The sequence below is a fragment of the Pseudonaja textilis genome, chromosome 9, assembly GCF_049901715.1.
Source record: "Pseudonaja textilis isolate UNSWEBS1 chromosome 9, rPseTex1.2, whole genome shotgun sequence".
NCBI classification, from domain to species: Eukaryota; Metazoa; Chordata; class Lepidosauria; order Squamata; family Elapidae; genus Pseudonaja; species Pseudonaja textilis.
Window position 1 is genome coordinate 852,826 of NC_141998.1, and position 12,895 is coordinate 865,720.

Sequence of the window (12,895 nt, forward strand, 5' to 3'; positions counted from 1 at the left end):
GGGGAAAAATCAGGGCACAGACGGCGCCGCGCGACCGCCTCTTGCGCACGCGTCGGCGTCCGGGTCCAATAGGAGAAGACGCGGCGGCCCTAGAGCGGCACCTAGACCCGGACCTTGGGTGGCGTCACTTCCGGCGCGACGGTGGCCACGGCCATGGCGAAGCAGGCGGCCGTCCACCGCGCGGGCTCCTTGAAGCAGCAGAACAAGCCGCACAAGGCCGGGAGGCACCGCGTGAGCAGCGCGCGGAGGCAGGGAGGTGAGCGGGAGGAGCTCCTTTTTTTCCCCGGGGAGTTTTATTTTGGGTAAGGTCGCCGCGGAAGCAAGGAGTCTCGGTGGACGGCGAAGAAAGCCTCCAGTCCAAGGAGCAGTCTACCCCATCCCGGTGCGTCCCTGAGGGCCGGAGCGCCCAGAGGCCGATCTCTCGGTGTCTCTCCGTCGTCTGGGTCAGGGCTCTCCAACCTTGGCTCCCTTTAAGACTGGCGGACTGCAATTCCCAGAATTCCTCAGCTGAGGAATTCTGGGAATTGCAGTCCGCCAGTCTTAAAGGGGGCCAAGGTTGGAGAGCCCTGCTCTGAGTGACTTCAAGGTCGAGGCATTCAGGAAGCTCAAGACCAAAGTGGCCGAGAAGGAGAAACGCCAGTCTTCCCCCAGTCTTGGCAACTTCTGGACTTCATTTCCCAGAGTCCCTCTGTCTGCCTGGCTGGGCTGAGGAATCTTGGGAGTTGAAGTCCACAAGGCTTGCCAGGTTTGGAAATTCCCTGTCTGGTCGAAGACAGCACTTCCCGCTTTTATCCTCCGAGGAGCAACAGGCAGGCAGGCAGCCAGCAAATCATCTGCCATTTCCCCTCCTTTTTCCCCCTCCAGGTCGGGTCCCGGTTAAGACCTTCACTCGTCAGGTACACCGCAACTGGTCCAAGCAGGACCGCAGGCACCGGGCGTGGCAGCTTCGCCGGCAACACCAGGAGGCTGTGAGTCGGCAGCAGCAGAGCAGGGAAGCTGAAAACGGGCCGCTTGCCCTGGAGAGTGGAGGAGCCTCACCTACCTTGGCTTCTTTCTCCGTCTGCAGGTGTTGGAAGAAAAGCGGCATTTGGGGCGCAAGGATGGGCCACCACACCTGATGGTCCTGGTGCCGCTCCACGCCAACGTTGACCCCCAGGCGGCCTTGAACCTTTTCCGGAGTCACCAGGATTCGGTTGTGTTTCCGGCAAAGGGGGGGGCGCCTGGTTTTGTCCTGCTGTGCCCACGGTCCAAGCTGCGCTGGCGTTTTGTGGTGGCTGATGCAGGTGAGGGCCTCATTTTACAGAAGCATCTTAGTTTAGTTGACTTTATTGTCATTGCACCTCGTACAAATGAAATAAAACACCATCTTCAGCGTACATTATAACTATAAAAATAAAACAAACACATGCCCTTTACATTCTATACACTTGAATTGAAAACCTCTGATATTGCATCAATATTGCACTATACAGTAAAATTTAAAAGAGCTGCTGCCCTAGGATAGAAGGTGTTTTCCAGCTCTTTTGTCCTTGTTTTTATTGTCCTGTACCGTCTGCCAGATGGTAATAGTTCAAAAAAAAAGAGGGTGGTGGTGGCCAGGATGAAATGGATCTTTTGAGGATGTTTTGAACTTTCTTAAGGCAGCAGGAGCTATAAAGCTCTTCCAAAGAGGGGAGAGGGCAACCAGTGATCCTCTGGGCAATGACATTAACCCTCTGGAGTGCTGTCCTATCTGCCCCTGTGCAATTGGCAAACCATACAGAGGTGCAGTAAGTTAAGATACTCTCTCTGGTGCAGCGGTAGAAGGTTACCAACAGTTTTCCATCCAGCTTTTGATTTCTGAGAAGCCTCAGGTAGTCTAATCTCTGCTGGGCCCTTTTAATCAGGGCTGCAATGTGAGCCCCCCAGGTCAGGTCCTCTTTTAGGGTAACACCCAGAAACTTAAAACTGGCTGCTCATTGCTTGCTTCACTCAGTCTCCATGGATAAGCAAAGGCTGGATGTTTGATCTGTTCCTTCTATAGTCCACTATGAGCTCTTTGGTCTTATTGGTATTGAGGACCAAGTTATTGTCTTCACACCACGAAAGCAGCTGGTCTACCTCATCTCGGGAGGCAGACTCCTCCCCCCCGGAGATGAGTCCCACCACCGTTGTATCATCTTGGCAGCCTCTACACCTACAAAATAGTTCTATGGTGTCTCCTGCATTTCCCTGGGATATTTCAGAGGGTCGTAACTTCTGTACTTCTTGTTCTCCAGGAAGCCTCCATGCAGTGCTAGATCTTGCCAAAGTAGCTGATACTCTCCTTTTCCTGCTGGATGCTGCAGATGGCTGGGATGCTGTTGGCGATCACTGCCTCTCCTGCATCTTTGCACAGGGTCTCCCCAGCTATGGTGAGTCTGGTGCCCAATGCAGCCTGTTCTCCATCCATCCAGTAAGGTACAGGCTACAATCCTTGCTGTAAAGCTGCCGTCTTGTAGGACTTGGAGAAGTATAATGCTTAGTTTTTTATCACTAGCCCAGCTATGTGAAATATCTGTTCCCTGACACTAAATTTGGGTCTTTGATTACATGAGTTTGCTTCCCCTGATGCTCTGTAATTGTTATTGCTGCTTTGTTGGTATTCTACGGTCTTTTCTCATGATACGAGAGCCGTGATGGCATAGTACTTAGAATGCAGTACTGCAGGCTACTTCTGCTGACTGCTGTCTGCCTGCAGTTTGGCAGTTCGATCCTGACCAGCTCCAGGTTGACTCAGCCTTCCGTCCTTCCAAGGTGGGTAAAATGAGGACCCAGATTGTTGGGGGGCAAGAGGCTGACTCTGTAAATCGCTTAGAGAGGGCTGTAAAGCACTGTAAAGCAGTATATAAGTGCTATTGCTTGGGAAAGGAAGGGAAGGAAAAGAAGGCAGGAAGCCGTGTTGGTGCAGTGGTTAGAGTGCTGTATTGCAGGCAAACTCTGCCACTGCCAGGAGTTCGATCCTGACCGTCTCAAGGTTGACTCAGCCTTCCGTCCTTCTGAGGTGGGTAAAATGAGGACCCAGATTGTTGGGGGCAAAAGGCTGACTCTGTAGACCACTTAGAGAGGACCGTGAAGCGGTATATAAGTCTTAAAGTGCTACTCCTCACAGCAGCCTCGGTGGTGATCCAGAGGACAGGCCGTCTTCTCCAGCTGTTCTGTAGTTAAGGAAGCCGCTCTCTTTGTTCCCTGCAGGCCTCGCGGTTCAGGGTCTGGCTGAGCAGCCGCCAAAGAAGCAAACCGATTACCGGAAGAAGCTGAGCAAGGGGACCGAGAAGCGGTTCCCTGGGGCCAGGCTTTTCCCTCTCCACACAGAGCAGGAAACTGCGCTGCTGCTGCAGCACCTGGCTGGCCAGAAACAGCAGCACTTGGCCTTCCGAGACCGGCGGGCTCACCTGCTGGCTGATGCGGCCGAATTTGTGCCCAGCTCTGACAGTGCCACGGTGGGGACCTTAAAGGTGTCTGGCTACGTGAGGGGACGAAGTTTGAACGTCAACTCCCTGGTGCACGTGGTTGGGCACGGAGACTTCCAGATGAATCAGGTGGACGCTCCTCCGGACCCATTTGCCCTGAACCCCAAGGGCCCAGGAGGACAGCTGGTAAGAAGGAAGAGACGGGTGGGGCCTCTTCCTGGACCGGGTCTGACGGAGATGCTCCTCCCCACCCCAGAAGGGGGCGTGGTCCGAGCTGCTCTCTTGTGCCTCTTGCAGGGCGACCTTAGCAGCAGCGCTGCCGAGATGGAGGAAGAGGTGAAGGTGCTGAGCACGGCTGACCCCGCCAAGCAGGAGTCTCTCCAGGCGGAAGGGGTTCCGGATCCAATGGAAGGAGAGCAGACCTGGCCCTCGGAGGAGGAGCTGAAGGAGGCCGAGGGTCAGTCCGAGAGGGCTTGCCTTGGCTGGGGTGCCCTGAGCCGGAGGGCTCCAAACTTGGCAACCGTAAGACTTGTGGGCTTCCCTTCCGAGAATCCCCCAGCCAGCCAAGCCCACAAATTTGGAAGTGGCCGAGTTTGGAGACCCCGGTCCGTGGCCGGCTTATGAATTCTGGGAGTTGAAGTCCACACAAGTCTTAAAAGTGGCCAATTTGGAGAGGCCTGTCCTAAGCCGTGTTTCCTTACTCCAGTTTATCCTCTAAACTGCTAGCCACAGCTTTTCATTATGGTGGCTGGGTTCGCTGAGACGGAAGTGTAAAAAACAGAGTATAGCTTGACTCTGATGTGTGGATGTTGCCCGTCCTCCCTCAAGGGCCAGCCATCTGGAACCACGATTCCATTGTGGGGTTCGAGGCCGTGTGTATCTCCCTCCCAATCGTTTCTTCAAGAGCTCATTCTTATTACTGGCTTATTGTATTATAAAACACGCATAATGTTATATTTCAGTACGGTGGTATTTATACAGTATTGACAAGTGGCATTAATATATTGATGATTAAGGTAAAGCTTTAAGGATAACCAAAAAAAAGATCTTGAAGGGCTTAATTGTTTTTTCCAAGTGTTCTTTTGATAGCCTGGTTTGCTCTATGGAAAAAAACAGTTCTTCAGATTCTTGATCTGTACATGTTGTGCCAGGCTGGATCGGACCCCTGGCCTAACCAAGCCACAGCCTGCTGTCCTTGGCCAACTCACAGATGCCCAGGGAACCTTCCTGGTTTCCAGGCCTTCTGTTATTTTAAAGGAGGACGTAAGAAGCCCCTGCTATACGTTGAAGTCGGATGGGCCCTAATAACCATGGCTTTACACCAGAGGTCTCCAAACTTGGCCCCTTTAAGACTTGTGGACCTCAACTCCCAGAATCTTGTGGACCTCAACTCCCAGAGGCAGAGCTGGCTGGAGAATTCTGGGAGTTGAAGTCCACAAGTCTTAAAGGGGCCAAGGTTGGGGACTCCTGCTTTACACTGACAGGAGGAATGCCTTATTTTTCTTTTCTTTTTTCCTGGGGAGAGATTCTCAGGCAGTAACTCTCTTTCCCGCTACGCCCAGAATCTCGTAAGCAGAGCAAGAAGGTGGCCAGGAGGGTCCCCAAAGGCACATCTGCCTATCAGGCTGCCTGGATCCTGGACAAGGCCGAATGGAGAAGTGGCAGCGAGGAGGAGGAGGAAGAGGAAGAGGAGGAAGGGGTTCTGGAAGAAGCCATGTCCCAGGTAATGGAGCTGGCCTCGCTTTGACAGTAACCTGGTGAAAGACTGCAGGGTGTGACAGGCCCCCTGGCGGGCAGGGGCCTTGAAGGTGGACACGGGGACGTGGCAGGCGCCGAGGACCACGGGCTGGGGAGGCCTCCTCCTGCTGTCTCTCACTCAGTACTCTGCCCACGTTGCTTTTCCTCTGCCAGGATGGGAGCAGCAGCAGGGAGGAAGTTGCTTCTGAGGAGGAGGAGGATTCTGAGACCATGACGCTGCCTGAGACCGAGCAGGCCGAGGAGAAAATGGAGGAGGAAGAAGCGATGCTGGAGAAATACCGACAGGAGCGACAGGAAGAAATGTTTCCGGACGAGGTGGACACCCCCCGGGATCTGCCAGCTCGGGTCCGGTGAGAGCCTCAGCAAAGGGCCAGAGGGCCGCAGGAGGGGGGGGGATGCAGGGGTGTGTGTGGGAAACTGAGGCAAGGCCTGGGAGGCTCTGCTGGGTGACAGGGAGTGGGGTGGAAGGCAAGGCAAGAGGATGATCCCGCCGGCTCCCTCAGGTTCCAAAAATTCAGGGGGCTGAAGAGCTTCCGAACATCCCCCTGGGACCCCAAGGAGAACCTCCCCAGGGACTACGCCCGGATCTTCCAGTTCCAGGACTTCTCCCGGACCAAGAAGCACGTCTTCCGCCAACTGGAAAAGGAGGAGACAGACGGAGCTCAGGTGGGTCCTTTTGCCAGTCTCCCTCGTCTTTTAACCGCTGTTGGTTTTTACACGTTGAATGTTTTTTAAAGACAATCACGGTTATTGTGCTTCTACAAGCGTTGGGTTTTAGAGTTAGGCTTTAATAAAGGGGTGTGTCCAACCTTAGCAGCTTTTTAAGACTTGTGGACTTCAGCTCCCAGAATTCCCTGGCCATGAGTGAACGTTCCTTCTTTAATTGTGTGGCGTATCCAAGCTCTGAACCGAGATTGGAGTTCCAATCTCCACAGTTGTATCAAAGCAGTTGGGAGTTGAATTGGAGCTGCCTCTTGTGATAGGTTTTGGTTTAATTTCTAGAGGGGGAAAAATAAACGAAGCCCAATATACCAGAGGGTTTCCTAACCTTGGCCACTTTAAGACTGGTGGACTTCAACTCCCGGAGTTCCTCGGCCAGCCACGAATGATAGAGTTGGAAGAGACCAGAAGGGTCATCTAAGTCAGGGGCCTCCAACCCTGGCCACTTTAAGACTGGTGGACCATTGATAAAAAAGATCCCAAGCTTCATAAAATTGTTTATCTTCTTGTTCTCTAATTTCAAATGTCAATTTACTCATTTCAGCACAATCCAATATTTTCTTAATAATTTCTTCCTCTGATGGAATTTTTTCACTCTTCCAGTTTTTAGCAAATACAATCCTAGCCGCTGTTAATACATTTACAATCAAATGCTTCAAATTTTTATTGTATGTATAGATAATAGATAATAAAACATAATAATAGAATATTTAGACTTAGGATATAATTTTTTTTTGATATTTTTATAAAACTTTATTAAGATAGATTTGGTATGATCATACGATTCATTGCAAAATAAATTAAGTAAATTATAGTTATCTCGTTAAAGTATGAATTAATAAAATTATAGATAAATGATTTCTCAGTAATGATATTAGGTTATACAATTGTTGATTGATAATATGAGTTATTATGTAATATATTAGCGTTTAGGAAATGGATGCACAAAAAAAAAGTGGTAAACCAACTGATACACTTTGTAAATTTATGAAGAAGGATGATGTTTTTATGTTTTATGTCTTATGTTGTTTTGTTTGTTGTTAAAATAAAAAACTTTAAAAAAAAGACTGGTGGACTTCAACAACGCTGGCTGAGGAACTCTGGGAGTTGAAGTCCACCAGTCTCAAAGTGGCCAAGGTTGGAGACCCCTGCATTATACCAACATTGCCATCAACCTGGTATCTGAAAAAGGGTCTTCTGCGCTTTGGGAAACACAGCAAGGGTGCAAACCAGCAGAGTTTTAACCCAGTGTCGTTCCCTTCTGTGCCGTGTGCTCCTTCCGCAGGTCGGCTGGTACGTTACAGTCCACCTTTGCAATGTCCCCGTTTCTGTTCTGGAGAGTTTCGAGCAGAAACAGGAGCCTCTGGTTCTCTTCACATTACTTCCCTATGAGCAGAAGGTGAGTTCAGGAGAGAGAGAGACGGGTGGGGTGGGGTGACTGATTTTTTTCTCCTCCGGGGCAAGGAATGGGAAGGCCTGGCTGATCGTGGCTGGCTCAAGGGCCTAAAACAGGCGTCCACAAACTTGGCCCCTTTAAGACTTGTGGACTTCAACTCCCAGAATTCTCCAGCCAGCTGGGAGTTGAAGTCCACAAGTCTTAAAGGGGCCAAGTTTGGAGACCTCCGGCCTAGAAGAACAGGCTTTTCTCTCAGGGGTCCAAATCAGTCTGAAAACCAGCTGATGTGACCCGAGAAGCTCAGCCTCCGATTCCTCCCCTCCATTTTTACGGTCTCCAGATGTCTGTGCTGAACCTCCTGGTGAGGCGCCATCCAGGGTACAGCGAGCCAGTGAAGTCCAAAGAGGATGTGATCGTCCATTGTGGATTCCGTCGGTTCCGGGCCTCCCCGCTCTACTCACAGCACACCTCAGGTGGGGAAGCTGTGTCCTCAGCCCCTGCCAGGGGAGGTGAAACCCCTACAGGTTCCCCTCTGAAGGGAGGGGGATGGAAGGCCTTGTTGGGAGGGGCAGGGGGGTTGCTTCTTAATGGCCTTTGGGCTGAGGAGACTGGGAAATTGATTCAGGCAGGCAGGGCTGAGTGAAATTCCCAGTTTTTGTGGAGGGAGCTTGACATGCCTGAATCAAACTTCATAGGGCTTGTTTACAGAGTATCAGCCCCCCCCCAACCTAGTTGTCTGCGTGGCTCAAATCTAGTTCAGAATACGGAAGATGGGTGTCAGCTCTTTCCTGCCTCCTTTTGGCCACGTGCATTTGGAAAATATCCTCAAATACTGTGCGGTGTGGAAGGTGGGGATCGTTGTTGAACCAACTCAAATTACCTTCCTTTGGACCCGTCACCTGAAGGCCCATCTCCACGGAGAAGGCTCTGATGCTGGCAGAGGTGGAAGGAAAGAGAAGGCGAGGGGAAAGGACTTAGTTACAGTAGCAGTGAGTACACGGTTCAGAGAGCTGAAGGACCAGGGAAGGAATATATCAGCATGGAGAATTTATGTGGTTTGTAGGAGGCAACACCAGTTTCATCGCAGATAATCAGCGATTTCATCCAGGAGCTTCCCTCGAAGAAACTGCAGCCAAATTCTGGGAGAAGACAACTCAGAATCTACAAATCTCCCCCATTCCAGCCTTTGAGGGTCCCTTGAGCTTTGCAAGAGTCGAGCCATATTTTAAAGCTTGAGCTGCTAACATACGTTTGTGTCGCTTTTCCCTCCCGATCCGCTTCCTTTTTGTGCCACGCTGTTTAAAACTGTAAATGCCAAGAAAGGTAAAGGCTGTTTTCCTTTTGATCTTGGTAAGCCGCTCCAGAAGCTTTTCTGTGAGATAGAAAGCCTTTTCGTTTTGAGGAACAAATGGCTTCATGTCAGGATCTGTGCTTAAACACCAGGGTTAACCTCACACCAGGAATCAAACAGTAAACCAGTGAAGGAGCTACCGACTCAGACAAACAACCAAACAGCAGCCTAACCAAGGAACCAGCAAGATCGCTCCACCAGCACCGACAGGGCAAACCACTTGTATACAAGTGGAGAGAGCAAACTCCACTCCCTTTCTAGCACAGATGGTGTTAAATAGTTGGGTCACGAAACGTCTGCATGAAAATGACCAAGCTCAGAGAGCACCAAGGACCAACCTCATGAGGTCAACCCTGAGCTACAAATAGTCTCTCGGTCCAGCCAAACTAAACACGCAACCCCTTCCTCCCCTCTTTGCAGCGGATAAACACAAGCTGGAGAAGTTCTTCCATGCTGACACTGCGGTGGTGGCCTCCATCTATGCCCCCATCACTTTTCCTCCTGCTTCGGTGCTGCTCTTCAAACAGGAGAACAACGGTGAGTTGGGCACCGGGACGGTACCTGGGGTCAGTACGGGCTCCCCTGTGTTGGCATCCTCTGGTGAACGGCTGCTGCCGCCACCCGCTTCCGCTGGCATTTCTGGATTCTGCCCCCCTTTCCAGCAGCCTCCCGTGACCTGTTACCTGCAGATGGATTGGATGGTCCCTCTCACATTGCCTTCAGGGTGCCAGGAGGGGACATCTTCCTCTTCAGCAGTTGGGAATGGAAAACGGCATTTCCCTATCCTTCTAGCTCAGGGGTCTTCAAACTTGACAGCTTTACGATTGGTGGACTTCAACTCCCAGAATTCCTCCTCCAGTCATGTTAGTTTGGGAATTCTGGGAGTTGAAGTCCACAAGTCTTAAAACTTGCCCGGTTTGACCCTCGATCTAGCTGGTCAGCCTTCATTCTGGGTCCCTGTGGGGCCTAGAGGGGGAATGTCCCAGAGCACATCCTGTTTTCCACGGGGTGGGGACAGGCGGTGTGGGGCTTTCTCCCCAGCGAAGCGCGCCAAGGGCTTGTGCATTGCCTCGGGCCTGGTTGGTTGGCGACACTGCTCTGGTTCTTTCAGATTTGTGTTAAAAGCTGCATGCAGCGGTAACAAACTGGTTGCTGGACTATAGTTCCCAACAGCCTCAGCCGCTATGCTGAATACAGTGTGTGGCCCACGTGGGACATTATCCCACCTGGTGGCCACGTTATCCGCGAGGTTAGCTGAAAACGTGGCTTGGATTGGAGCCTCGGCACTTTTTCTGCCCCTTTGGAGTCGGGTGGGCTCCATTCCTCGTTGCAAACGCGGGTTGTCGATTGCCCAGCCTGAAGTTGCGCCCTGGGCCCGTCTCACCTCCTGGCGTCACAGGGTTCCCACTTGGGCTTCTTTGCAGGAGTGCAGAACCTCTTGGCTACGGGCTCCCTGCTCAGCGTCGACCCCAACCGGGTAGTCGTTAAACGGGTGGTGCTCAGTGGCCACCCGTTCAAGATTTTCAGCAAGCTGGCCGTCGTGCGCTACATGTTCTTCAACAGAGGTACTGTACTCAAAGTCCGGTGTGGGCAGGGAGAATTGCAGTAACTTCATTGAGAGAAATTGACCCCATTCAAAGGATGGGTAGTGCAGGGCTCACCTGTCTGCAGCTGCTCTGACCACTGGCAGTGTTGTAGGAATCCACTCCCTCCCCAGCACACACACACACACACACCCCAGGTCTGTGCTGGGTATGCTTGCTTTACAGAACGGGGGGTCTTCAAACTGGACAGCTTTTAAGACTTGTGGACTTCAACTCCCAGAATTCCTCCTTCTGTCTTGTTAGCTCAGGAATTCTGGGAGTTGAAGTCCACAAGTCTTAAAAGTTGCCAAGTTTGGAGACTTCTGTTATAGAGCTTATGCCATTCTTGTCTGTGACTACAAACTCGGGGGTTGCTCTGAACCGTGCTGTCATCCCCGTGTTGGAATCTGATTCCGAGGGGGAGGCCAAGCAGCTGATAGGGAGTGGGAGTGTGGCTTCATTGGCTGTGGAGGAAACTGGGAAAGGGCACAGTCCGGCTGGGCAAAGCAGGGGAGAGGTAGAACAAGGGAGAGGGAATTCGGAAGATCCAGGCCCACCCCCTCTTCATCCTAGGGCACGCAGGGAGGAGGGAGCAATGTGAGTTGTGTGGCTTACGGGGGAGGAAAGGGCCCTGATTCCCTTCATTAGCGGCAGCTGCGAACACAGTGTTTAAAAAGGGAGGGTTGCACACAGCAATTTGTAGGAAATTGTGTTATCTGTTATGGTCGAGGGTTATCTGCATTCCTGGCGTCTTCCCAATTGGGTGTGTTTTGCTGGCCTTTCAAGGCTGCAATTCCTTCTCCTGCCCCGTTAATTGCTGCAGCTTGTGGTTTGTGTGGATTTTTATGTAGTTTATATGTACTTTGTTTTCGGACTGAATTTCCTCCCTTTAAAGACTGTTTTGGGAGAGTTTTTTCTCCAGCCGAAGGCAACTGGACATTGGGGGCAAAGTTGGAGGTTATAAAAGGGACTTTTCTTACTGATGTGACTGTGTTGCCTTTGTGCCACGCCCTTTTGGGTCGTCATACCTGCCGGGAGTCTTCCTACTTCTTCCTTCTCCCTCTCCGGCAGAGGATGTCCTGTGGTTCAAACCGGTGGAGCTCCGGACCAAGTGGGGTCGCCGTGGCCACATCAAGGAACCTCTGGGTAAGCGGGTGAAAGCTTTTGGGGGGGCAGGGGGCGGGGGGAGCAGCCCAGGAAATCTCCCTCCCTCGCTGGCTGCCTGCGCTGACTCTCCTTTTGGCTGCCAGGAACCCATGGCCACATGAAGTGCCAGTTCGATGGGCAGCTCAAGTCCCAGGACACGGTGCTGATGACCTTGTACAAGCGGGTCTTTCCCAGGTGGACGTTTGACCCCTACGTGCCGGAGCCCACGAGGTGGAGGGATGGCGTCCCGCCTCGCCTGGAGGGAGAGGAGAAAATGGACTAGCGGCTCTAGCTGAGCAACTGTTTATGCAGGGGACAAAAATACGGTTTCCAACAAAAAATAAACGTCTGGGGTACTTCTTTCTTTCGATGGCCGACATCTGGAGAAATCTGGTATCTATGAAGCAGCCAATTGTCCTTCCTTTGATTGGCCTTAATATGCTTCCCATTTCACGGAGGCACTGGAGTCCTTGTCTTGCCGATGGGTTTATGCAGGAGAAAGTTTGGCTCTCGAGTAGCCGGGTAAAGAGACACTGAGACAATCACACCTGTGAAGGAGTCTTCAGTGGCAAAGATGAGAGTAAAACTTACTATTTTACTACGTTCTTTGGTATCCCTCGTCTTGAAACAGTGATTTTATCGAAACAGCAAAATTCCTTTATTGATCTGGAAACTACTAAGCAGCTCATGATTACTTAGGGCAGAGCGGTTTGGATCAGGCAAAAATTAGAACGCCTCTTTTTTTCCCCAGCTCCAGCTTCCCTGATGGTGAAGCTTCTCTGCTCACACCCCAGGAGAAAAAAAGAAACCCGAATCTTGGAACTAAAGGACCAAAATCTGTCACGGTGCAGGAAAGATAGAACAGGTTTCCTGTTTGCAGCTTCATACATCCAAATGAAACTTTGTCCTCAAAACAGATCCATAGAAGGGATTTCTGGATGGTTTGGCAGGTTTCGCTCTGCACTGGTTCCGTGTGGGGTATCGAATTGCTCCTGTTCAGATGTCAGAAGAGTTGGCGGGTGGTATTTATAGAAGGGCATTCATGGGGATTTTCTTTTAACCCTCTGCTGACTTGAGCCACTAAACTCCAGCGTAAAGGAAGGCTCGTAGCCACCTCCCTGCTGTTAGTTGCAAAGTCTGACCCATTGCGACCCCATGGACCACATTCCTCCAGGCCTTCCTGACCTCTGCCATCTTCTGGGGTCCAGTTAAGCTCACGCCGACAGCTTCCGTGACTTCAGCCACCACCTCCTCTCCTGTCCCCTCCTTCTTTTCCCAGCATTAGGCTCTTTTCTCCTTCCTTCCTTCCTTCCTTCCTCATATAGTTGTGTTTTTTAACAAAAGTTCCTTGACATGAGCTGTGTGGGAGTGATAATTAACAGGAACCTCATAGGTGCCATTAGCGCTGTCTGAAGCACAGTGGTGGGATTCAAGTTTTTTTACTAGCAGTTCTCTGGGCGTGGCTTGGTGGGCGTGGCAGGGGAAGGATCCTGTAAAATCCCCCTCCCTG

General features: G+C 51.4%; 1 protein-coding gene across 1 annotated transcript; it reads left to right on the forward strand.

Moving 5' to 3' along the window:
• The first annotated feature begins 137 nt into the window (after nt 1–137).
• On the forward strand, nt 138–11,988 carry TSR1 (TSR1 ribosome maturation factor). Its single transcript, XM_026715232.2, has 15 exons — nt 138–256; nt 865–968; nt 1,067–1,283; nt 2,259–2,393; nt 3,214–3,617; nt 3,729–3,888; nt 4,994–5,154; nt 5,343–5,539; nt 5,693–5,855; nt 7,195–7,308; nt 7,646–7,778; nt 9,077–9,193; nt 10,081–10,221; nt 11,311–11,385; nt 11,490–11,988. The coding sequence occupies exons 1-15, from the start codon at nt 154–156 to the stop codon at nt 11,666–11,668; spliced, it is 2,403 nt and encodes an 800-aa protein (XP_026571017.1). The 5' UTR covers nt 138–153; the 3' UTR covers nt 11,669–11,988.
• Nucleotides 11,989–12,895: the final 907 nt, after the last annotated feature.